This window comes from Pyxicephalus adspersus, chromosome 2 (assembly GCF_032062135.1).
Source record: "Pyxicephalus adspersus chromosome 2, UCB_Pads_2.0, whole genome shotgun sequence".
NCBI lineage: Eukaryota > Metazoa > Chordata > Amphibia > Anura > Pyxicephalidae > Pyxicephalus > Pyxicephalus adspersus.
Window position 1 is genome coordinate 24826376 of NC_092859.1, and position 23538 is coordinate 24849913.

At 37.2% G+C, this 23538-nt stretch overlaps 1 protein-coding gene across 1 annotated transcript; it reads left to right on the forward strand.

The window, feature by feature from the left end:
• Positions 1-836: 836 nt before the first annotated feature.
• On the forward strand, positions 837-22047 carry RAD52 (RAD52 homolog, DNA repair protein). The gene is made up of 12 exons (XM_072400064.1): positions 837-901; positions 4237-4335; positions 5058-5159; positions 7487-7580; positions 8402-8469; positions 9702-9820; positions 10658-10733; positions 11884-12101; positions 15101-15246; positions 15804-15905; positions 18567-18785; positions 21723-22047. Exons 2-12 carry the CDS (start codon positions 4255-4257, stop codon positions 21788-21790), a joined length of 1293 nt encoding a protein of 430 aa, XP_072256165.1. The 5' UTR covers positions 837-901; positions 4237-4254; the 3' UTR covers positions 21791-22047.
• The last annotated feature ends 1491 nt before the right edge of the window (positions 22048-23538 follow it).

Here is a 23538-nt window from a genome sequence, read left to right on the forward strand (position 1 = left end):
GACAGTTGTTTCCTTTTGCATATCAAAGCACAGCTTGCTCCAGAAGTTAATGAATGTCTAGGCTCCATAAAGATTTTTTTTGCTTTGTGTGCGATTAACTTACAGTGAGGATTTTATACCGTAACTGACACCACACTGCCTAATAATATGTTTAGACAAACATCTGTCCTGATTGCATTATTAAAATAGTGTACCTGTTCAGACTTACATACAAATTAAACTTAAGAACAAATCTACAGTTCCTATCTCGTGTGTAAGTCGGGGACTACTTGTAAGTGAAAATGCATTCACCTGTGGAGCCATTTTTTCACTACTTTGCAGCAGTTTGCTTTATGTCTGGGAGTAGTTACCTGTATAGTTTGCAATTGTAAGTCTGATAGTTGTTAACTTTGCACATTGCACATGATGAAACAAATACCCAATCATGTTAAAAGTTTTGCACTTACATGGCGGAAAGGCTGCAGCTTTACTGCACTAAGCTAATGGGAAAATTGACCAAGCAATATATACATGGCCAGAGGCAGCCATCTTTGTGCTCCTCATACTGGCACTCTATATATATATATATAGAGAGTGCCAGTATGAGGAGCACAAAGATGGCTGCCTCTGGCCTCAATCACGATCAGCATTCTATTAGCTAAACCAATTACCAATTGTTTATAGCGGTATAACTCGGTCACTTACATTTCTATAAACATTCAAAGAGCTATATTAAAAAAAAATAGTCACATAAATCGCTTTGTGCTCAACCTAAAACTCCGCCACCCTGCACAATTTTTAGTCAGAATGAAGCTGCCGTTTTGGGTGTAATGGGCGTTTACTACAGCATGCACTGCGACTGCGCGGCCTGCTGATTGGCTGGCGGATCGAGGCGGGAAGTGTGAGAAGATCCGGAGAGCTGGTGAGGCGGCGGGTGTGGGAGTGTGTTATGGGGTAACCGGGCTCTGTACCCGGCGTGTGTGGAATGTTCATTTTTCACATGAACACGAATATCACATACACGATTTTTACTGCCATTACAGCCATCGTTGTGTACATTCCGATATCATCACATAATAAATGATGGTTATGTGGTATTGGTGGCATGGTGTTGTGAGGTGCCGGTCATTGTACATATGACACAGGAGATTGTACACCAATTATATGGTATTTTATAACATTATTATCTGTAGTAATACAATACTTATTGCCCTGGGGGTGTATAGGTTTTCAGCATATTTTCCTATAATATTTATAAACCGGATTTATATAGTGCCAACATATTATGTAGCGCAGTAGATTAAATATATGTAAATATTAAATATATATCTGCGCGTGTTAGCAAAGGAATGATATTGTAGTAAAGAATAAATGTTCTGTAAGTCACCTTGTCATAAATACAATAAAATTTCGTTTTTTATGTAAAGTACACCTAAGTTTTGAGGTTTTTTTACTTGCATTGTCATTTTATGCTTTCTGCATTAGCGTGTCACTGGAATAATATTATCCAGTATTTCTATATCACCAACATAGTACGCAGCACAGTACAAAATCTAGCCATGTCAGAATAGAATGTATGTCAGAATTTTGTAATATTATAAACTTATTCTTATTACAATAATAAGTTGTTTTGGACATCCTTAAAGCAAAACCTAACTGGAAAAAAAAAAAAAAACTTATAGAAAGTAGACAATGGTAGCCAATACAATGCCAGCCTATAAATGTATTCAGAGAAGTGGGGCCCAGGAATGAATAATCTAGAGCAGTGGTCACCAACCTTTTTAGTGCCGTGGACCACTAAAATCACCGGATGTCAATCAAAGTGGTCTCCTTGTTGGCGACCGCTAGTCTAGCGGTAATAATGTGCAATGGGAGCAGAATGCAGTGTTCCCGGTATCTGCCTTCTGGCCAGAGCGCTAGGCTCTGCCATCTTCTCTCTGTTCTTTTAGGTTCTTCTTTCTATGTCACCTGACGCAGGAGCGAGATCAGGTGATGTAGATGGGGAAAAAATTTGCCAATCTCACTGCGCATGTGTGAGATCAGCAAGTTTTTTCCCCATCTACGTCACTGCATGTGTGAGATCGGCAAGTTTTTTCCCCATCTACGTCACTGCGCATGTGTGAGATCGGCAAGTTTTTTCCCCATCTACGTCACTGCGCATGTGTGAGAGCGGCAAGTTTTTTTCCCATCTACGTCACTGCGCATGTGTGAGATCAGCAAGTTTTTTTCCCCATCTACGTCACCCGATCTTGCACCTGCGTCTGGTGACATAGGATTTTCTTTCCCTTTAGACGGAAGGGCTCCTGCACATGAGCGCTGTTTTGCTCTATGGAGAGGGGAGTGAGCATAAGCAGCACCCACTGTCAGACGAGTGCTGTACATGTCAGATTCGCACGCAAGGTGAGCCCAACCGTTCGTGTTGGACAAGAATCGTCTGACGTGTGTTCATAGCCGAAGTCTAAACAGACTGTTTCCCTAGCATTAAAACCCCCCATCAGTGTTCCCCCCAGACACCCACCCAGCACTTTTCAGTAACCACCCGTCTGTTTTTGGGTGGTTACTGAAGAGTTGGGTCGCAATACAGGGGCTGACACCCACCTATAATTTCTTCACACCCGGCTTTAGAAAATTGGCTTCCCCATGTTTGAAATCCTTATGGGCCAGTCCACACCAGGGCGTTTGTGGGCAACACATTTTTAAGGACTTAAGCAAACCCTTCTTCCTGTGTTTACATTTATTTAACTGCTTGTAAACGCTTCTGATGAAATCATTGGGTTTGCAAGCATTTTAAAATGCTTCTATTGAAAACAAATGGAAGTTTACATGCATTTATAAACTTTTTAATTACAGGTAGTCCCTAAGTTAGATACGAGATAGGGACTGTAGGTTTGTTCTTAAGTTGAATTTGAATGTAAGTCGGAACAGGTACATTATTTTAATAAATGTAATTAGGATAGATGTTTGTCTCAACATATTACTAGGCAGCATGGTGTCAGAAAGCAGGCAGGAAAGCACCATTCGTATCTAGAAGGCGTCCGTAAATCAGATGTCCTTAACTCGGGTACTACCTGTACCTAGAAGACTTAAAAAAAAGCATTTTGAGGCTTTCTTTAAAACACCTTTAAACACATGTATAAACTCCTTTAAAGGCATTCAAAAGTAGTAAACAATTAAAAAACAGTGGCATAGGCTTAAAAGAAGAACCTAACAGTAAAATAATGTTAGCGTCTTGCAGATGAAAAAAAACAGTGCTTGAATAGGCAAATATATTGAACAGCTGCTCTGGATGATGAACATACCGAGTAACATTTATCATTTTTGTTGCAAAGCAAGATAACGCTAACCAGGTGCAATGGAAATGATTCTGAGATAAAAATATGCAGCTTCATTCATTAATTCCTCCCTGAGCTGTAAGTAGCACTGAGACAGTCTGACCCTGTCCATTTCTTTATTCTTTTTTAAGTGGCACTTTTTATCACAGCTGTTTGCAAATGTTTCTCATTTTTTCCTCCAGAAGTGCCTTCACAGGGGTTGCAAATCTGCATGCACAGATTACTGGAGGCTTAATTTGCCACTAATTTTTTTGCTGATGTTCTTAATATATGTTCCCTGATGTGTGTTGTGCACACAAAAAGGGCTGCGGGGCCTCTTTTAGGTTACTGCTACCCATTCTTTAACACTGCATTTTGGTGAGTGCAAGAGCAAGTCACAACTGGGAGAGGAGAGCAAAATGAACTGAATTACAAAATTTGAGGGTGGATTACTCCACAATGCCTGCAGTGACAAGGACCAGTAAGGGCTTTTAAAAAAGTACTCCCATTTTAGAATATGTAAATATCTATTATTACTGCAGTTTTACATTTAAGATTTACCTGTGTTTGAAAAGGGAATACCTGCTTAGTTAGTTAACTTTTATTCTGGGTAAACTACTTCCAGTAGTTGGTCTCATTCATAAGAAATGTTTTGGGGAAGAAATGTCCCAAGCTATGTTACCCAGGAGCAGCCAAAAAGCCAGTGTAAGTGATTAAAGGAGATTCTTGTAAAAGATTAAAAGAAAATCTTTTTAGCTGTGTGCATTATTTTCTTGTTTTTTTATGAGATTTTAATAAGAAGATATTTCTTATTGATGTGTCTTAACTATTTATTATTTGCCTTTATAACCTTATAATTGGAATTATATATATATATATATATATATATATATATATAATTATTTAGAAATAATAAGAATTATAAATCTTGTCTGCTTATTCTCAGAGCTGAGCGGAGGTGGCCATGTCTGTGGGCCAGATGGGAGACAAGGTAAAGCCTGGACAGGTGGGATCAAATGGAAATGGACCTTCATCATTTGGACAGGTAGTGCATTGCAACCATTTTGTGACAATTTATTGAATGTTATTTATACTTTTGTGTTTCTCAGCTCTCATACACAATTTCAAGGCCATGCTACTACACAAGCAATTTTGTAGCTTCAAGTTTTTTTTGTTATAGTCTCCTTAAGCCTATAAACTCAACTGTTGCACTACCAGCAGGGTAGAAGTTCCACTGCTAGTTATATCTGCTATCTATAATGCTTGAGACTTCTCTCTCCTTCCCTGGTCGACATTATACTGATGGGAAACACTGGCTTCAGAACACAGAAATAATGCCCGGGCATTGTTGATAAGTGCACAGAAACTTCATACGCTCACATTATCAATCATTGTTTACAGACATGTTTCTGGTGTGTTACGCACCCATAATGCTTTTGGACATATTTCTAATTATTGCCTCTTTGCGGAGGTTTATATTTGTGCCAGTAGTTCTGTTGTCTCTGCAGGCATAATTTTGGTTGATATTGCTGTAAATTGGTTTTCAATTGACATGAATGGTTAATTTGTTTTGGTGGTATTTTCTGGGCAGAGGGGGTTGGTGACACAAGGTACCTGTCCTTGGGTATAAAAAATATATATATCCATCCCTTCAGTTTGAGAACGATAATAAACAAATTCATTATGTCTGCAAGCAATATCTTTTCTCAATATGAGTTTTCAGCCATCTGTCTGGCATATTGATAGTCTTTGTTTTTTCCTGTTCAGCACAAGTACACAGCGGAGGAGTACCAAGCTATCCAGAATGCTTTGCGTCAGAAGCTGGGACCGGAATATATCAGCAGCAGACAGGCAGGAGGTGGACAGAAGGTACACAAATTCTGTCAATGCATCTCACTGTCATACATGAGAGGTGCTCTAAAACCCAATAAATCCAAGACTCTTTTTTGAACTTCAGTCCTAGGATTGTTTAATGTAGTTTACTTCTCTGATATAATTCAGCTTGACAGCTAAAGCTCCTGTATGACAAATTCAGTTTTGTTTGACTGAAAATGCATTTTTAGAATTACAAATTCTGTTTAGGGACCTTTTTTCAGTCTGAGCTTTGTGCTGCATTACTGCACACAGGTTAATGTGTGGTATACCTCACATGTAATGTGCATTGTGCTAGGACAAACCATTTGAATGGTCTGCCAACTTAAAACAATGCACATATGAAGGACATGTCTCCTTTCCCCATCATCCTCACAATTCTTGGGATGCTGAAAAATTCATACATAAACGGTGTGGTTATCTCTTTTTTTCCTCCTCTGGAGATCACCACAGATTGATATAAAGCAAATCCTTTTTTTTAATGCTAAGATCACACCCAAAATTTGCAAGTTTATTACTGCCTTATGACACATCTTCATAAGAAAGAATACAAGTAGTTTCTACAAGGAAACATAAAGGGAAGGTAAGTGGTAGTATCCTCTGAGGTCCAATTTTTTAGTGAGAGGCCACCCCTTAAGAGAAACACAAAACTGTAAAGAAAGAAAAAAAGGAGGTGTTTTGTAGTGTGGCCAAAGTGAAAACTTTTTTAATGTATGTATATTTCTGCATACACTCATGATAAACTCCAATCACAATAATGTGGAAAATGTCACATAATAAAATGTGCAAGACTTTAGCAATCGTGAATTTTGAAAACAATAGCAAAACTATTTAATTCACAGTTGTTTGTTTTAAACAGAAAGCAAAATATGGTTATATAAATCCTGTTTATTATTAATAATAATAATAATAATAATAATAATAATAATAATATGGCTAGACGTCAAACTCCTACTTCTGGACAAAATAATGATTGATTAGAGCCAAACAAAAAAAAAAAGCTCCCTCACCCACATGCGTTTTGCCTCTAAGGCTTCTTCAGGGGTATTTTGGGAGACCGTATATGTACAAAAAATGATGAACATAGTAATTGGTCATTAATGGTAAAATGTAAGGAGTTGACATAATGTGTTTTGATGCATGAATATATCATTAAGAGTAATAATGAGTAAAATCAAAATAACAATAATGGTTAGTGGAATTGAGGTTGAGTAGATGGATAGATATTGAGAGAGTTATTCAAGGAATTTGAGATGGTTAATACACCAGTTCTCTAACAATAGCACCACTATCACCACTTCACACTAATGCTAAGGGGAGTTAATTTGAACAGACTCTCCGAGATGGCATAAGGATTACATACAATATGGATAAAGCAAAAGGTAACAGATTTGCAAACACGTGCATGCACAATATCATGTGCTTTTTGTAAATTACATTTTGGTGTATCTGCAATAAAGGTAAAAAAATCTACTTTAAGGCACACAAAAAGGGAATAAACCTTTTTTATTTAAAAAATAAACAAATACAATCAGTCCTTATATATGTCATTCTTCCTTTCTTTTGACATTAACTGTGCCTGTATTGTGTAAAGAAAAAGTATATGATTTGCAGCCCATATCTGGAACAAAAAACAAATACTGTACTAGAGATTCTGGATTTAACTTTTACTCTCTTACATAATCTCCCCAGAAAGTAGCCATGACTCATACCGGCAAGTAATTATTTCATTTGTCAGGTTTGCAGGGGTGGATGGAGGAGATGGGTGATTTGCATAATATATCTTAGATACCAGGATTTTTTTCTACAGTCATTAAAATGTATATTTCTATTTTGACTAAATCCTGCAATTCTTTGGATGCTTCTATTGCTGACCTTCTGAATATGTCAGTTGCCTTACTTTAATTCTGTCCTACATTCCAAGAAGTAACAGACATGTAACAAGTCTGTAAAATGTCAGAAAGTTCCAACTAAGTAATTTAGAATGTATGGATGTAATAAGGCCACTGTAACTGCAAGCAAACTACTATTCTGGGAGTGTTACGTTGGCAATTTTTTTCCTGTGCCAATAGGTTCCCTTTAACTTACCACTTTATGGTGATTTTGGTATTCTATTATAAATTACGTAAATCCCTAGCTAGGTATCTATAAGCAGTAAAACTAAGTAGAAGCAGAGACTTCCTAAAACATATTAGGAACTTCACTGTTAATATTTGTTGCATAAAGGTGTGTTTTGCTTGGACATCGCTTTTAAATGGATATTGAATTGTATCAGCCAAACACAAGAAGGTGCTTTATTCGTTGTTTCTTTCTCTTTTAATAAGGTCTGTTACATTGAAGGACATCGCGTTATCAGCTTAGCCAATGAGATGTTTGGATACAATGGCTGGTCGCACTCCATTACACAGCAAAATGTGGGTGAGTTTCTTTGCCTAAAGCAAAAGTGGCCTTTTTGTGGTGAAATTCAAATTTCACATCAATAGGCTGTCTTGTTGGGTGCAAACTCTTTGTTGACTGGGAAGCAGTGAAAGATTATTTGAAAGCTGTATATATCTGCTGGTCTGATCCCCAAAACATCTGCATTGAGAACCCCAGTTTTATGATATCTGACCAAATACAAATTCATTACTATTAGAATTTGTCTGCTAATAGTCAGCTGGATGGACACTTTTGTGTTCCCTGTTCTTTCTTGGCCCATTGCTGACGATTGCCATTACTTAACTTGCAGGCCAAGCAACCCCGTAACAAATGTACAAATATTCTACATCAGACTTGCTCCCATTTAGCAAATGCGTGTGTATTTGTGACCCTCGTCTGAAATCCTAAACAGACAACTGACAACTTTACAATGCTCTGCAGCAGATTGACTGCTGTAGATGAGACTGTTTGCGTTCAAAACACACACAGTAAAAAAAATGAATAGGACAAATATTGGTTGTATGCTAATTCAAAACAGTAGAGGGAGGAATTTGTGAATCAAAATGCAACACCTGAGAATGTTAGATAATGGCAGTTTTCAGTACAGGATGGAAACATCAGCTGTGATCAAAACCAGCTGTACTGACAGAGTTTGTAAAATATTTACTTTCAATTCCATTTACTACTGACACCTGGACCTACAACGGAATGAACATACAAGACAATTTAGTGTGCATATAGTTCAAGTTTAGTTTTCTGCAACTTTTATAAACTATTTAAAGTTCAAACTGAAGTTATTGCATTACATTTTGTTTTCTTAGATTTTGTGGACCTGAGTAATGGAAAGTTCTATGTTGGAGTCTGCGCTTTTGTCAAAGTCCAGCTGAAGGTAAAGCATTTTTTTTATGATCAGACCAAACTTGCATATTATTTTATTCGGCAGCATTTTTCTTTTGCAATTAAAGTCCAAGCATAATCATTTTGTGAATAGCATAAGGAAGGGTTAGAACTCTGAGAGTTTTTTGTCTTTTCTCACTTTCACTGTGGTCACCAGGCTAAAAAGAGAGACATGATATAATCAACTTTCATTACCTTCACATTTAGGATTTCTAAGAAAAACAAAGCAGTCATATATAACAAGACATTAGTATTTACATATTACATCTCCTCATTGCCTTTACGACTTACCTGTTAACTGCCCGCCCACACTTATGACCAGGGTTTTGGAGTACACTGTACAAAACTGTAAAGTGTATATCCATGTGAAGTTTCCTCTTCTGTCTGGCTGCAGACTGTCTCTAAGTCTCTAAGCACAATAGGTTCAATTTAATCAAGCCCTACCAGCTTTCACTTCCTGACACTCCAATCTACTTGTATAACATGGAGATAAGTAGGTTATATCTGGTTATGGGAGAACACCTGACAGCCAATCCTGGCATGCCCTGTCTTTGATCTTCTTGGGAAATGTGTGCTGGGTCTACTTCCTGCCCCAGATCCTATGGACAATAATAGGAGCCAAGCTCACTTCCCTTTAAGAGGTCTAGAGCTTGAAACATGGCAGCCTCTGCAAAGTATACCTGTCTAATAACAGATTCTAGATTTAGGGTTACATTACCATTCCTTTACTACAAAGGTGGTGTACTGGATATTTGTATTTTTCAAGCACCTGTTGCTTAAATGGCCGATAATCAGGCTTAAGCACTATTAAATGAGGGTGTTTGGGGACCATGCAGATCTAATTGAATTTTCCTCGGCAATAGATACTTGTGCAGATGGAAAATACAGCTTATTGTCAGTGGGCAAAGTACGTATTCTTTTTATATATTTTATACTGTGTGGTAACAGGTAATTCAGGATTTATTCTACCCAACATTAAAAATAACTGATTTAGGAGATAATTTATGAAGTTTCTCTCTGTATTTTCCAGTCCTTGTTAGTTTTGCTTTCAATGTGGGAACCACACAAATCCATCTGCTTGAAACAGCAAGAGCCACATCTCTGTCCTTGTGTATTCAGTGGAGAAAATGAAGGGATAATGGTGTAGGATTGCTTCGATGATCGTGCATATGCTGTCCAGGCTCACAAAAATGTTTAAATGATTCTCCTCTTTACCCCAACCAGGATGGCTCCTACCATGAAGATGTTGGCTATGGTGTTAGTGAGGGGCTGAAATCCAAGGCACTGTCCCTGGAAAAGGCTCGCAAGGAGGCCGTAACTGATGGATTAAAGAGAGCTCTGAAGTAAGAGAAAGTGTGGGTGAAGTTATATGCCTCACCTACACTTCCAAACTTTCCTTCCATACCATAATATTTACCTTTTTAAACAATGCTATAAACATCAATAATAATGTTTGCAAATATTTTCTTTATGTATATTTAAATATTTTAGAAGAAATTATGCCGGGAAAAAAGTGCATGATCTATTGATACTGTTTTTTTCAAAATTTTGCTTTCACGGTAACTAGCATTTACCTGTGGTGCGTGTTGACAATTCTGACTTTGCTTGTTCATTTGTATTGCAAACTGTACAAATTTCCCCAATAGCAAATTTCAGATATTAAAGGGTGTTGATCACGAGCGCTCTGCTGCCCAATATATATGCTTCCAATTACCTTTTCTCTAATTGGAGTCTTCAATTTGACATGTATCCCACTTCTGATTAGAAATTGTTTTTTTTTTTTTTAAATCTCTAAAGCCTTCCCCAAAATCATCTATACACTTCTGCAATCTCATTGGCTGGTGGACACCTGTTAAAATCCCAATGTAGGGAAATAATTTTTTTTTTTAGTTAGACTATATTTTCTGCACTTCAATTATTCTTGTAAATTTTACATCCACGCATCTTATTGTCTGATTATTCAACTCCTTCCTTTTTTTCAGAGGTAGGGGTGAGCAATGTAGTTGTAACCTTGAGGTTCAGGACATGACAATTTTTTTGTGCCCTGGACCCTTAAAATCCATGCCAAATTCTACATTATCTTTTAATGAATAAAAAAATATTACTGTAGACCACTGCCTAATTAAAGGATGATTCACCTGTACACAAAACAAAATCTCTTCTTTTTTTTCTGACATTAGGTGTTTTGGAAATTCTCTTGGCAACTGCATCCTGGACAAAGATTATCTCAGAGCTGTCAACAAGCTGCCTAAATTGGTGAGTCACCATCTAGGTGGCAGCTGTGTCTTCCAGTACAGCAGTCGCCAGTCGTCTGCAGCTCTGGTCAGTGTGCCCTCTCCAGCAAGGTCAGAAGGCGGACCCCGCTGGGAGGGCGCACTGGCAGTGCCGTGGACCATGACCCCCAAACAGATCACAGACTCAGATCTGCGATGGGAGAGTGGGCAGGTTCTTGCATCATGACGTCACTATGGGGAAGTTTCTTTCTGACACCCGGCTTCCCCGCGCATGCGCAGTCTGGAGCCGGTAAATTTAGTGGTCCGTGGGCCCGAAAAGTTTGGCGACCATTGTTCCAGTATGACTTTTGTTCTGTTATGACCACCAAGCTTGTGCCCTCTCCTTGTACATGTCTATCAGAATGAGGACATTCAACTACTTTACATTTGGATTTATTGTGAACAGGCGATAAACAGCTGATGAAGCTAAAAGCATTGACTGCACCTTTTACAACATAATTGTACAATTTGCTACATTTTTAATTCTGAAGTTATGTTACAGTGCATATATACCATTCGGATGATGTTAAAGAAGCACTTATCACATTACCTATAACAGTACTACTATACAGCTTCTAATAATTAACCATACAAATATATTTTTTTATTTAAAAACAAAAGCCATCAAGAATTAAATTTGAAATGCATATATTATTCTCTAATTGGCCAGTAGGTGTCAGATTAGCACAATAAATTGGACATGTAATAGAACACCTACAAGTGAATTCTAGGTAAACCAATTACTTATGGTTTGCTCAGGAAATACAAAATAAATTGAACTTGTGAGGATAGAAATTTGAAAGATGTCTTGGCTAACTTTCCTAAGGTACTTGGTTTGGGGCTTTCATACTGATATTGCCTTTAATACTGAATTGTGTGAGTCATTAACCTAAAAACACATTAGCAATACAGTATTAAAGTTTTTTCTTTTATTGACTTTCTAGGTCAGGGTCAGAATATTTGTTACTAATCAGTAGCAACATATTGTACATTTGTATCTTCATGAGTTCCCTTTTATTTAAATTTGTATTCCAGCTGCTGTGAGTTTTTTTTTTCCTGTTTTATACTATGGAGATAAAAGTTAGTTCTGCTATCCTCTTCATACACTCTATATAAAAGTCTCTGATTTCCAGCCACCTCAAGATCTTAATCCGGCACAGACAAAGAGACAAGATTTTGATGCTTCCCTGGAGAAGGCCCGATATAACAGTCTGCTAAAAGATCAGAAACTTATAGACCAAAACCATCCAGAAATGGTTGAGCAACAGCTGACATGTGAACAATCTACCCCCAAACTGCGTCAAGGGGAATCTAGAAAAACTAACCCAGAACCCAACTGCAGCAGTGCTAGGTATGTGATTCTGCCTCCTGGTGTTCATTACATGCATTCCACTGTAGATTTGTGGGGTTGACTACCTTTTTGCTCTTTTAAGTTTGCATGTACTAGCATAGTATATGGTACTTTGTATATTTCTTTCTTATATCACTAGCGTAGGGGGATTTAAACCTGTATTGACCGCAAAAACACAGCTCAACAAAAAAAACAAAACATTTTTCACTTGCCAAGAATTTTTCAATATATTTAGTGTATTTCAGGCCAGCTAAATCCAGAAATGACATCAGTTTCATTGAACTGGCTCTAGTTCTTGTGAAACAGGAATCGGAATAGACTATTTTACTAAGAACAAATGTTAACGCAGCATATTATTATCAATCTTTATTTACACCGATGTTTTGCATTTTAAATATTAAATGTAGCATTATTTTCATGAAACTTTCATTTTCCTTCTTTTTATTCATACATTTTCTTTTTCTACAGAAATATTTCTTCAAAAAGTTGTTTAAATGACCCTAATGTATTTTGCGACATTTGTGGTGAATATTCTTAGCAAAAACAGAGAATAAACATTACAGAATTTGTAAAACAAGCATATCTTACATATTTTGGTATTAAACTGGGGGACCAAAATAAGTATTGGGCTCCCCATATGTTATGCAAAACTTGTGTATAGTGTCTACATCAGTGGAAAAATGGAAAACTGAAAAGTTTAAAATTTGGTGTACTTTGGTGTACCCAAAAATCATCATAATGATTTTTTTTTGTGTGCTGTCAATCGCTACAAGAAAAACAAGTGGGAGAACCCTGATTTGGAATCAGCAAGACGACCTGTGCCGCATGGTGCTGATGTTCCCATACCAGTGTTCAGTACACTCCCTGATATTCCTGTATCCAACATGGAGGATTTACTGGGTTTGGAGTGTAATCCAGGAGTTAGCAGTGGAAGTGAATATGAAGGAAGTGTTTCATCAAACCAGCAGTTCTCCCAAGAAGAGCTCAATGATTTAATACGTGACCCAAGTCTGTCAAAACAAGCATCTGAACTTTTAGCATCCAGGCTAAAAGAAAAGAACTGTCTGAGACCGGAAGTTAAAATAACGGTTTATAGGACAAGAGAGGTGACACTCCTACCATATTTCAGTGAAGATGGAGACTTTGTGTACTGTTGTAACATCCTTGGACTACTAGCCCATATGGGAGTACCAGAATACCGAGCAGAAGACTGGCGGCTTTTCATAGACAGTTCCACTCAATGTTTGAAATCTGTTTTACTGCATAATGGCAACTGCTTTGCATCAAGTCCATTGGTCACTCAACAAAACATAAAGAAGAATGTGAAAATATGATACAAATAGCCTTACAAAAGCTTTGCTATCATGAACACCAATGGTCCATATGTGTTGATTTAAAAATGGTGAACTTCCTACTTGGACAGCAAAGTGGGTACACAAAGTACCCATGTTTCATCTGCTTGTGGGATAGTAGAGCAAAGCAGGATCTCTGGAAAAAAGTGACATGGTCTCCAAGGGAAAACATGAAAAAAGGTGCAGCGAACATCATTACCGAGCCAATGGCTGACAAAGAAAAAAATCATTCTCCCTCCACTACACATAAAGTTGGGATTATTGAAGCAATTTGTTAGAGCTCTGAACAAGGACGATGATTGCTTCAAATACATTTGTAGAATCTTCCCTGGATTGAGTACTGAAAAACTAAAAGTGGGAATCTTTGATGGACCCCAGATTTGGAAACTGATAAATGATTCAAATTTCACAAGTTACATGACTGATACTGAAGCGTTGCCCTTGCACAGCTATGTCTTGGTTGTCAAAATTTCAAGAAAACCTTGGCAATTTCAGTGAGGAACAAGGGGAGAGGTTCCATCAAGATATAAAGGAGATGGAAGAAAGGTATCAGGGCGGATAGGTTGAACACATGATGGCAGACTACTGCTGGAGCCTTCAACGTGATTGTCCTGATCATCAGCATAAAAGGAAAGAATATAAACAGAGTTTTTCATTGACTTCTTTGTGATTAGTTCTGTAAATTTACTGAATATAGAATATATTAACAAGAAGTATTTCAAAATCTCAAGTATTTCATATCTAGTTTATTTTGCCTAGTTTTCATGTTTTATTAGTTTTCTATGTGGTTATTATTGAGGTAATTATTTCAAAAACTAGAGCCAATCTAGCAAAACCAATACTATATTTGCAATCTGTACATCAAACATAACCTAAAATGACTTTAGTCTGTTTGGCAAGAAAATGTTTGTTGACCAGTGTAATAGTTGATATGACATGGTAATATAAAAATTGGAACTTAAAGTAAAACCAAATCTAATAGGCTGATTTAAAAAGCTGCAGTATGTTTGCACTGCGCATTATTAAAGCACAATAGTTTCCTTTAAGCAGAGTTTACCGCTTATGAATGAGTTGATATGGTTAATGTATCTTATGCAAAGGCCCAGGTATATACAGGTAGTCCCCGAGTTAAGGACATCCGACACGAACGGGGGCTTCCCTGCTTGCTCGTGTGCAGGACCAGAGGCTTGATGGAGATGAAGGGGGGGGGGTGTGGTTTGCATGACTTGCACAAGAAATCTTTTGCTAAACACAGCTGATGTTGTGGGTGATCTTACGAGCTGACCTGATTTTGTAACTCTTTATTGACCAAGACAAACTCTGCAGTTGTTTCTTTTTGCATATCAAAGCACAGCTTGCTCCAGAAGTTGATGAATGTTTGGGCTCCATAAAGTTTTTTGTTGGTTTTTTTGTTTATTTGCTTTGTGATTAACTCACAGTGAGGATTTTACAGTAACCTCACTGCCTAATAATATGTTGAGACAAACATCTGTCCTAATTTAATTTATTAAAATAATGTATCTGTTCTGACTTACATACAAATTCAATTTAGGAACAAACCTACAGTCCCTATTTCATATGTAAGCCATGCACTACCTGTACTTCTATTTATCCATTTATGAGATGTTATATTTTTTTTTCCTTTAGTGCGTCCATTTCAGTTCTTCAGCCAGAGATGGATGCCACCTTTCAACGTAAATTGCGTCAAAAGCAGCTACAGCAGAGATTCCGTGAAGAGATGGAAAAGAAACAAAATCAGAACATTGCACCATCTCTAGATGTAGCACAGAAAGGTGAGAAAGTAAAATACGGCAAAGTAAATACTCATTTAGTTTACCCTGTTGTTTATTCTGTTAAAGAGTTTGGGACAGAACATAAAAGCCTGTCTTTAAATATATTTCAAAGCTGAAGTGTGAAATAATATTTTAAAAGCTGCTCCCCTCAGTAATTCCTTTCAGCAATTTCTGTTGTCAATGTTCAGGGTTGAGTGGCAGATGGCTTTAGGTAAACTACCTAACTGTGAGCCTAGGCTGTCATTTACATGTCCTTTGGGGTTTTGTCAAACAGCCTGCACTTGCTCCTGGTCTACACTGTCAAAGAGCATGAACTGCCCACCACCAAAAAAAAAAAGACCCATTATATAACTGGATCGGCCTAAAGACCGTAGAAAAAGATGTTATTTGATTTTTAAAAAGGGTAGTATTTTGCGAAGGGTAGATAGTTTTGGGCAAGTGGTGGGTAAAAAGCTTAAGTCCAGATATCAGTTCATGGCTTTATAAATTTTTTATGTGCTTAATACTCTCCTTTTTCTTACCTAAGGGCTCTGTTCCATATTTCTTACTTGTTTTAGGATCATCCAATGCTCCAAGAGTCCCTCCCTTGGGTCACAGCACCCCAACAGTTGGAGGATCTGCACAAGTCATGGCAGCCCTGGAAGATGAGTACCTGGCAGGTGAGACTTGTCGTGGGAGCGTCTGAGATCCTGAACTGTCCATGTTATTCTCTTATGTAAATAAAATCTTCTCATTTATGTAGTATGGAGATATTTTGATACATTTTGTATTAAACATTTTTTTTTATGTTTATGGCCTTGTGAACAGAACATTCTTTTTAGCTTTATTGACAGTGTAATTTAGTAAATAACTTCAGTAAACTTTTTTTTTATGTCCTCTTAGCTTTTCTTTTCAGCCAAGCATTTTATAGTATTATAGTATGGCTTAGTTTTGTCAAGCACTGCTTTATAAGTTGTTTCATGTTGTCCCTCTTTAAAGGTTGGGTAATAAACCCAATATATCAGCTTTTTGTATATTTTATTGGAAAATTCACTTAACTTCCTGTCCCAAAAGAAATTCCCTCCTACCCAGGTGTCATCAGAGCAAGCATCCCTAATGGAATATCGATGTGACACATCCATTGAGGAAGTCTTTCACTTTAAGGTCAAATGGCCACCCACAGGTGGTTTAGACATTGATAAACTTGTATCCCAGCTCACGATAACTCCTGCTAATAGCACAGCTTTTGCAAATGTTTTAGGATGATGGACTTCATTCTGCAGAGACTTTTTGCTATTTTTTTTCGGATTGCTTTTCTTTCTATCAAGATTCCACACAGCTATGAAAATTTGTCTTTCCTATATCAGCTGTCCAGCAGTCATCTTTAATCTAAGACCCCATTTGAATGGATGTTTTAAAGATCACTTGGAAGTGACCCTTGAGCACTTGGTTCCAGTGTTCTAGGTTTAGGTTGCTGTCCATAACCCATTCTGGTACTAATAAGTCTCAGAGTTCTATATTTGGCAACAGTAACAAAACTTATACCACTGCAGCACAGTGGCTCAGTGGCTAGCACTCTTGCAGAACTTGCCTTGCAGGACTGTGCTAAGAGTACCAGCCAGTAGGAGCATGGACATAGCAACCATCCAATATATTCATTAGTTATGATTCATATTGCCATTTGCCAGTATATAATAAACATAATGAAGTCTCTTCACAGTTGTATCCCTCTATGCAATAAAAATACCTAATAGTACAAAGTCAAACTACAACACATAATTGCATACGTGTATTTTCAAACAAGCTTTGTCAGAGTGTCTGGTTGCTTCACAATTGATCCAGGTGTGGAAAATCAGTTGGTAATGTTTGGTCAAAAGTACATTTTACTTTTGTATGGCTTCATCAGTCTTTCATCATTGTGGATCATTTTTGGCACACTCTTCTTTACAATATTGCTTTAGTTCATTATGGTTTGCCAGCATTATTTTATGCACAGCTCTTTTATTGTCCTACAACCAATTTTTCATCAGGGCTAGACCATTTTTTAACCCATTCTGGTATAGATTTACTGGTGTGTTGGGATTATTGTCCCAAGACATGACCAAATTTGAGCCAAGCTTTAGCTGTCACACACATTACTCCAGAATACTTTGCTATACAGAGGTGGTAGAATCGAAGACTGAAAGGTGCCCAGGTCTTCTGGATGTAAAACAAGCACATGCCCTAATGACTCTTCCCAAATCGATGGGCAGCAACAATTGCTTCTCTAAGATCTTCACTAATGAACATCACTTTCCTGCTTGGCAATAAATTAATACACATGTAAATGTTTCAGACCACCAAATTACCAAAGCCTCTCCTTTTCTAGAGATAATCACACTTGTTGATGGTCAAATAAGTGCATTTTATTAGCAGCACCTGGCTGCTACGTACACTCCTAATTTCTATAAAGTTGTACAGGTGTATGTAACTTTTCACTCACTACTTCAGCATTTTTTGGTCAAAGTTCTTATTTTAATCAATTCTTGATACATAAAACAAACTGACACATAACTGTGTGTATTATTTAACAGTGGTTTCAGGCTTTGCTGATGATTTGGAATTGCACCCCCTAACCCACACTGCCAGTCACACACATTTTTTTTTATCAATACATAAAAAAGTTTTGTTTGCTGTTCAGCTATTTCCAGAACTAGAATTTATGGATTTATAATGTCTTCCAGCTCAGCAGGTTATATTTAACTAGTATGTGAGTTTTCACCACCTGAATGGGCTCCCATAATAATCCCTGCCAACAGTAGAGCGCAAATTGTGGGGGAAAGCATTGATATCTGCAGCAAAGCCATGCAAAACTGGAACATCAATACAGATAAAGTAAGAATGGATTTCAGGCTCAGGAGATCTTAAACCCACACAAACTTTTTATTAGAAATTCAACTAACTTATTAAATGTTTTAGGGTGGTGCTACACTGTGGGATGTGGTGCCTGGAAGTATTTGTGCTAGTCATATCATCAATCCCTGTTGAGCCCCCTGGATCCTGGTTTAGACTATACATAAACTGTATTCTGCCAATCCTAGATTAAGCCCCACACTCAATATAATATATTATACTCAATATAGCACACATTCTTACAGCATATCTATTCAATGGTTTTCTCTCCAGAGAGTAGTCTATATAGCTCAGATTTCTGCTTCAGTGTTAAACGAACATATTATATATTGAAAGTTGAATATGACTATCTGAAATAGTCAATAAAATTTTGTCCTTGCACACTTTTACACAACAATGTGTGCAGCATTTGTTGCAGTGTTAAGTAATCTTGTCTTGTTTGCTTACAGATGATCCGGAGCTCTGGGACATCCCATTGGATGCTGCAGAGGTGGAAAGTTTATCCAATGGTAGTGTCCAATCTGCTCCCTCTCTGGCCACGCCCCTCAGACATCATCAGATGATGACACGCAGCAGGACTCCTCAGCGCCCAGCCAACCAGTGTCAGCCAATGCGACCAACATCATGGAACCAATCACATGGAAACCTTACAGCTCAGCAAGGAGCAGGTAATGTAAATCTGTATTACTGGTTTAATGTAAACCTCTCAGTTGAGTTTTTGACAAGGTGATGTTAAAAATGACAGTAAAGAACCAAAATGATGCTATCAGCCATTGACCTGTTTATAAAACCATCCTTGAAGTGAACCTTTTCTTGTCTGATCATTTTTCCAACCTTCCTGCTTTACCCAGAAGTTTGACATAATTTGAGCTTGTATTAACTTTTTGTACGGGATCCCTTTTCTGGCTGTGGAAAATGAAGTGCAAAAAATAACCCTTGCTGGGCTGCAAATGTGTAATTCCCTCCAATAAATCACCCAGCTTAGATCCAACTTCTGTCAGGCTTGCTTACTTACTAGAATTTTAAATAGTCATATACAGCATAGCTTAACATAAACACACATTTAGTTTAAATATACCTCAGCCTCTCCTTTATGGTAGCCCTTACCTTATAATATTATCACTTTGCTTACCAAGTTTTTCAAAACTTGCCCAGAACTGCGCTGTTTTTGCAAATAATGACATCCTGGCCCATTAGTAGAAATGAGTTAGGCTATATGGCATGTATAGGCAAGGGGCCTGCCTAGGTTGTCTTTCTTATAAAGACTGAGGTTCTGGTTACATAGTAAAAGAGTAAGCAATGCAATGACCTTTTTTCTTGTCCATAAGAACAACTATCCAACATTTCACCTGCTTCCAGCTTTGTTGGTTTTCATGAGTACGGGAGGCCTTGAATGTTATCTTGAGCTCATATGTAACTTCCTCTGATTCCAGTGCCCCCATATTAAATTAATATAAAAGTAATATACAGGTAGTCCCCAGATTAAATACGAGATAGGGACTGTAGGTTTGTTGAGACAAAGTTAAATTTGTATGTAAGTCAGAACAGGTTCATTATCCTAATAAATGCATTTAGGACAGATGTTTGTCTCAACATAATATTAGGCAGTGTGGTGTCAGTTACTGTATAAAATCCTCACTGTGAGGTTAATCACAAACAAAGCAAAAAAAAAAAAAAAAAAACCTTTATGGTGCCTAGACATTCATTAACTTCTTTAGCAAGCTGTGCTTTAATATGCAGGACTACCTGTACCCCTAAAAAAGATCCCTGTAGCATCGCCTTTCTTATTTCACACATGTTCTCTTGTTCCATATGAATGGAGTGCACGGTGTACTGGCCTTTGTAACCCTTATGCAAAAGTATTGCATCTGCATGGCCTTTGTCAACAACATCACATTGGACCAGCTTTTGGCAAAAATATTCTTGGTGGTGACAAGAGCTTCCATTTTCCTAACAGACATTTTAAATGTGTCGGCTTTTCTGTTAAGAAAAGCTTTAACTGGCACTTAAAAGTCTCAAATTTTCAGTCACGCTTTTCTTGCACCTATTTTACAGAAATAGGGGTAGAGGGGTAGTTGAACTTTTGCCTTTTTGTACAACTTAAATTTTGGCTTCTCAAGTACAGGAGGGGTTATCCCAGGAATACAAACATGTTTTGTTTAGTCATTGGTTCTTTATCTCCAATTTTTCTGTTTCATTGCAGATCAACATTGAGCCCTCTTTGGTCTTCCGGATCAGGGTTGTCATTGCCCCAGTTTAAGGTTTTAATTTAATCTATTCCTTATTTCAAGGAGTAAAGTAGGTGTTCTATCAAATGTGTTATCACCTACCGGTACTTGAAGGTACCATGGAGATTTTTAATTATTAGGAAGGAACTAGATGTCTTTCCTTTACAAAAGAGGTAGATTGCATCTTATCCTGGCCAGAACTTCATACCCCAGCCTGTTCATTCCTGCACATTACATTGATTTCTATGGGTTTTCTAAAGAGGTAGATAAAGGGGACTGTATGGACAGCATAGCACTATATGGGAATATAAGCAAATTCTATATCCTAGCTCTTCATATCACTGTACATAAAACTGTAAATAATGCACATGAACGTTAACTTATTCCTTACAGACATTCTGTATTTCTTAATGACTCAAAGACGAGAGTTGTGCGGTAATTTTTAGTGTGCAACTTCAACATATTAATAAATAATATTAGCTAATATTAAAATAAGTAAATGCTTAAACTCAAACAAGAACTAATTTGTTTTACTGGAGCCTCAGAAGTTTTAAATAGGCAGAAAATACCATTCACTTATATGTGGAGTTGTTCTATCCCCAATATTTTTGTAAGAAAATGTCCTCCATCTAATAGGTTAATAGCTATGCCCTGGAGGAAGTTTGAATATAATCATATTTATTCTGATTTTCATAAGCATATTGTCATTGTCAAGTTAACAAAGGCATAGGGACACTGCTAGTTCTGGCCCGCAGAAAGAGTCAAAGGCCAACTCTAGTCAAAATTGTTCCAGAATAGAAAAAGACTAATAAATATCTGACAAAGGCCAAAACTTACTACAGGTAGTCCCGGGTTATGGACATCCGACATACAGACGACTCCTAGATACGAACGGGGGCTTCCCCGCTCGCTCCTGTGCAGGACAAGGCTTGATGGGGGGTAGGGGGGCAGTTTGTATGTCTTGAAGAAGAAATCTTTTGTTAAACACAGCTGAGCTTGTGGGTGATCCAAGGAAGGGTGAGCTCTTTCTGTAGCCTCTTGTAACTTTTTAATGACCAAGACAAACTCTGCAGTTGTTTATTTTTGCATATCAAAGCACAGCTTGCTCCAAAAGTCAATGAATGTCAAAGCTCCATAAGGATTTTTTTTTTGCTTTGTTTGTGACAAGCATCTCTCCTAATTGCATGTATTAAAATAATGTACCTGTTTGGACTTACATACAAATTCAACTTAAGAACAAACCCAGAATCCCTATCTGGTATTAAGTCCCGGGGACTACCTGTGCTCTATTCAAAAGTAAAAAAGCAAAGTTTTTATGTTTTACAAGTGAAGTGTGTTTTGCATAAATTTTAACTCTTTTACTATATCTTCTTATAGATAAAAGTCCTTATCGACAGAACAACGCAGGTTTTGTTATAAAAAAGAGGAGACTGGAGCCATCTTGATCAGGACTTTCATGGCCCGTCCTTCTTTATCCTCAGAAACCGGACTTCACTATCAAATGCTGGATAGTAATTGGTAACAATCTCTTCTGCATATTTAGATCTTGGACAGCCTGCTAACTGTAAACACATTTATGAAATTGTTTTATACGTTGGCACAGTTTTTCCATTCATCCAGCAAGGACAGTTTTATAATAATTAAATTAATATAATTCATTTAAGGTCCAATAAAACATTTTATCTTTTTCTATGTAAGATAATTGTTATTTGTACAATTGAGACATTTTATGGTTTTTTTTTTGGTGTGTTTTTTTAACATCCTAATTCCCAAGTATTCACTATGAGACTAAAGTATATACAATGGGTATAAAAAGAATCACCCATTCATAATATTTTTATTTTATTGCTTTGCTCTCTCAAATGAAGACACAAAAATTATTTTCCCAACTGAATTCTTAAATCAGCATTCATCTCATCACTATCAGTGCATCTCTCCCTCCACTTCTGACAATCAGTTCTGACCTAAAAAATAGACATTGTAGGGACAGCATGAAAGTGACCCCCGAGCACTAGGTTCTGGGCGAAGGCTTTGTTCAGATTCTAGCTAGCCTAAGAGTTCTTTCCTGGTATTGCCATTACCACTGCAATTGGCCTGACTTATTTAGGTGCATAGGTCCAAGCATCTGAAGCTATCTTGTTTAGGTTGCTGGGTGCCCTTGTCATATGAAAAGACAATTAACCTGTTTCAGCTACTTTATGTCCCCAAAGACTAAATACAGAACCAAATCTTTTTCTAAGTTCTTTAGCTATTGTGAAAGGATGGGTCAAACTGAGTTGACTGAGTTCATTCTAGTATTGTAAAGTTTTATTAATGTACACTAAGCTGCAATGTATATATTAATAAAGGCAAAGAGCAGACAGGTAAGTTTTATGTTTTAGCAGTTTTATTTAAAGTTTATTTCTGCTTTAAATAAGTAACAGATGGTGCCAGGGATAGAGATCAATTATTTTTTTTTTAATTGTAGTACAGACCCCTTAACGATCAATCAAGAGAATAAGAGAATGGCACCAGGAAATGGGATATATATAACTGAGTGTCCTCACCTCCGTTGGACTGCTTTTGCAGGTCCTAAAAGTGCAAAGTCAATCAATGAGAAAAATTACTTGAAAATGTCCTTTTCACTTCTATTAGGGATTTAGGTTACTCCCCTTGTTTATATTGATACATTTAGTGCTTGTTTGCTACAGAACTAAAGCATTTTGGAAGTAGGAGGCGTTATCCTGGCCAAAGTTTTGTTTGCCAGTGTCCAGTCTAGGTAAGTGGTGGTATAACCCAAAAGTAAATGCCTACTTGTCTCATTGCAATGGAGTTACCACAAAAAATATTTTTGTTTTTAAACCGGCCCAGGATCACCCTTTCCATTAGCGACCTTCTCCGCAAAGTAGGGGGAACACAGGAAATCTTTTCACCTTGAAGTTTAAAAGTTTATCAAGCACAAGATTATTTATTTTTGTACAAAAGAGCCCAGACCATCTTTTTTGCAATCATTACCTGGCAAATAATGGAGATTTTATTCACTTGATGTTTTTGAGGTGTCTAAAACTAAAAAAAATCTTGGCGTGGGTTTGTGGGTAAAATTAGACAAGTATTTAAAGTGGATATTGAATATAATCCACAGAACTGTAAAATGAATTTGAAGTCAGAAAGCTAAAATTGCAGTTACAGACAAGAACATGTGTGGCAAGGAGAG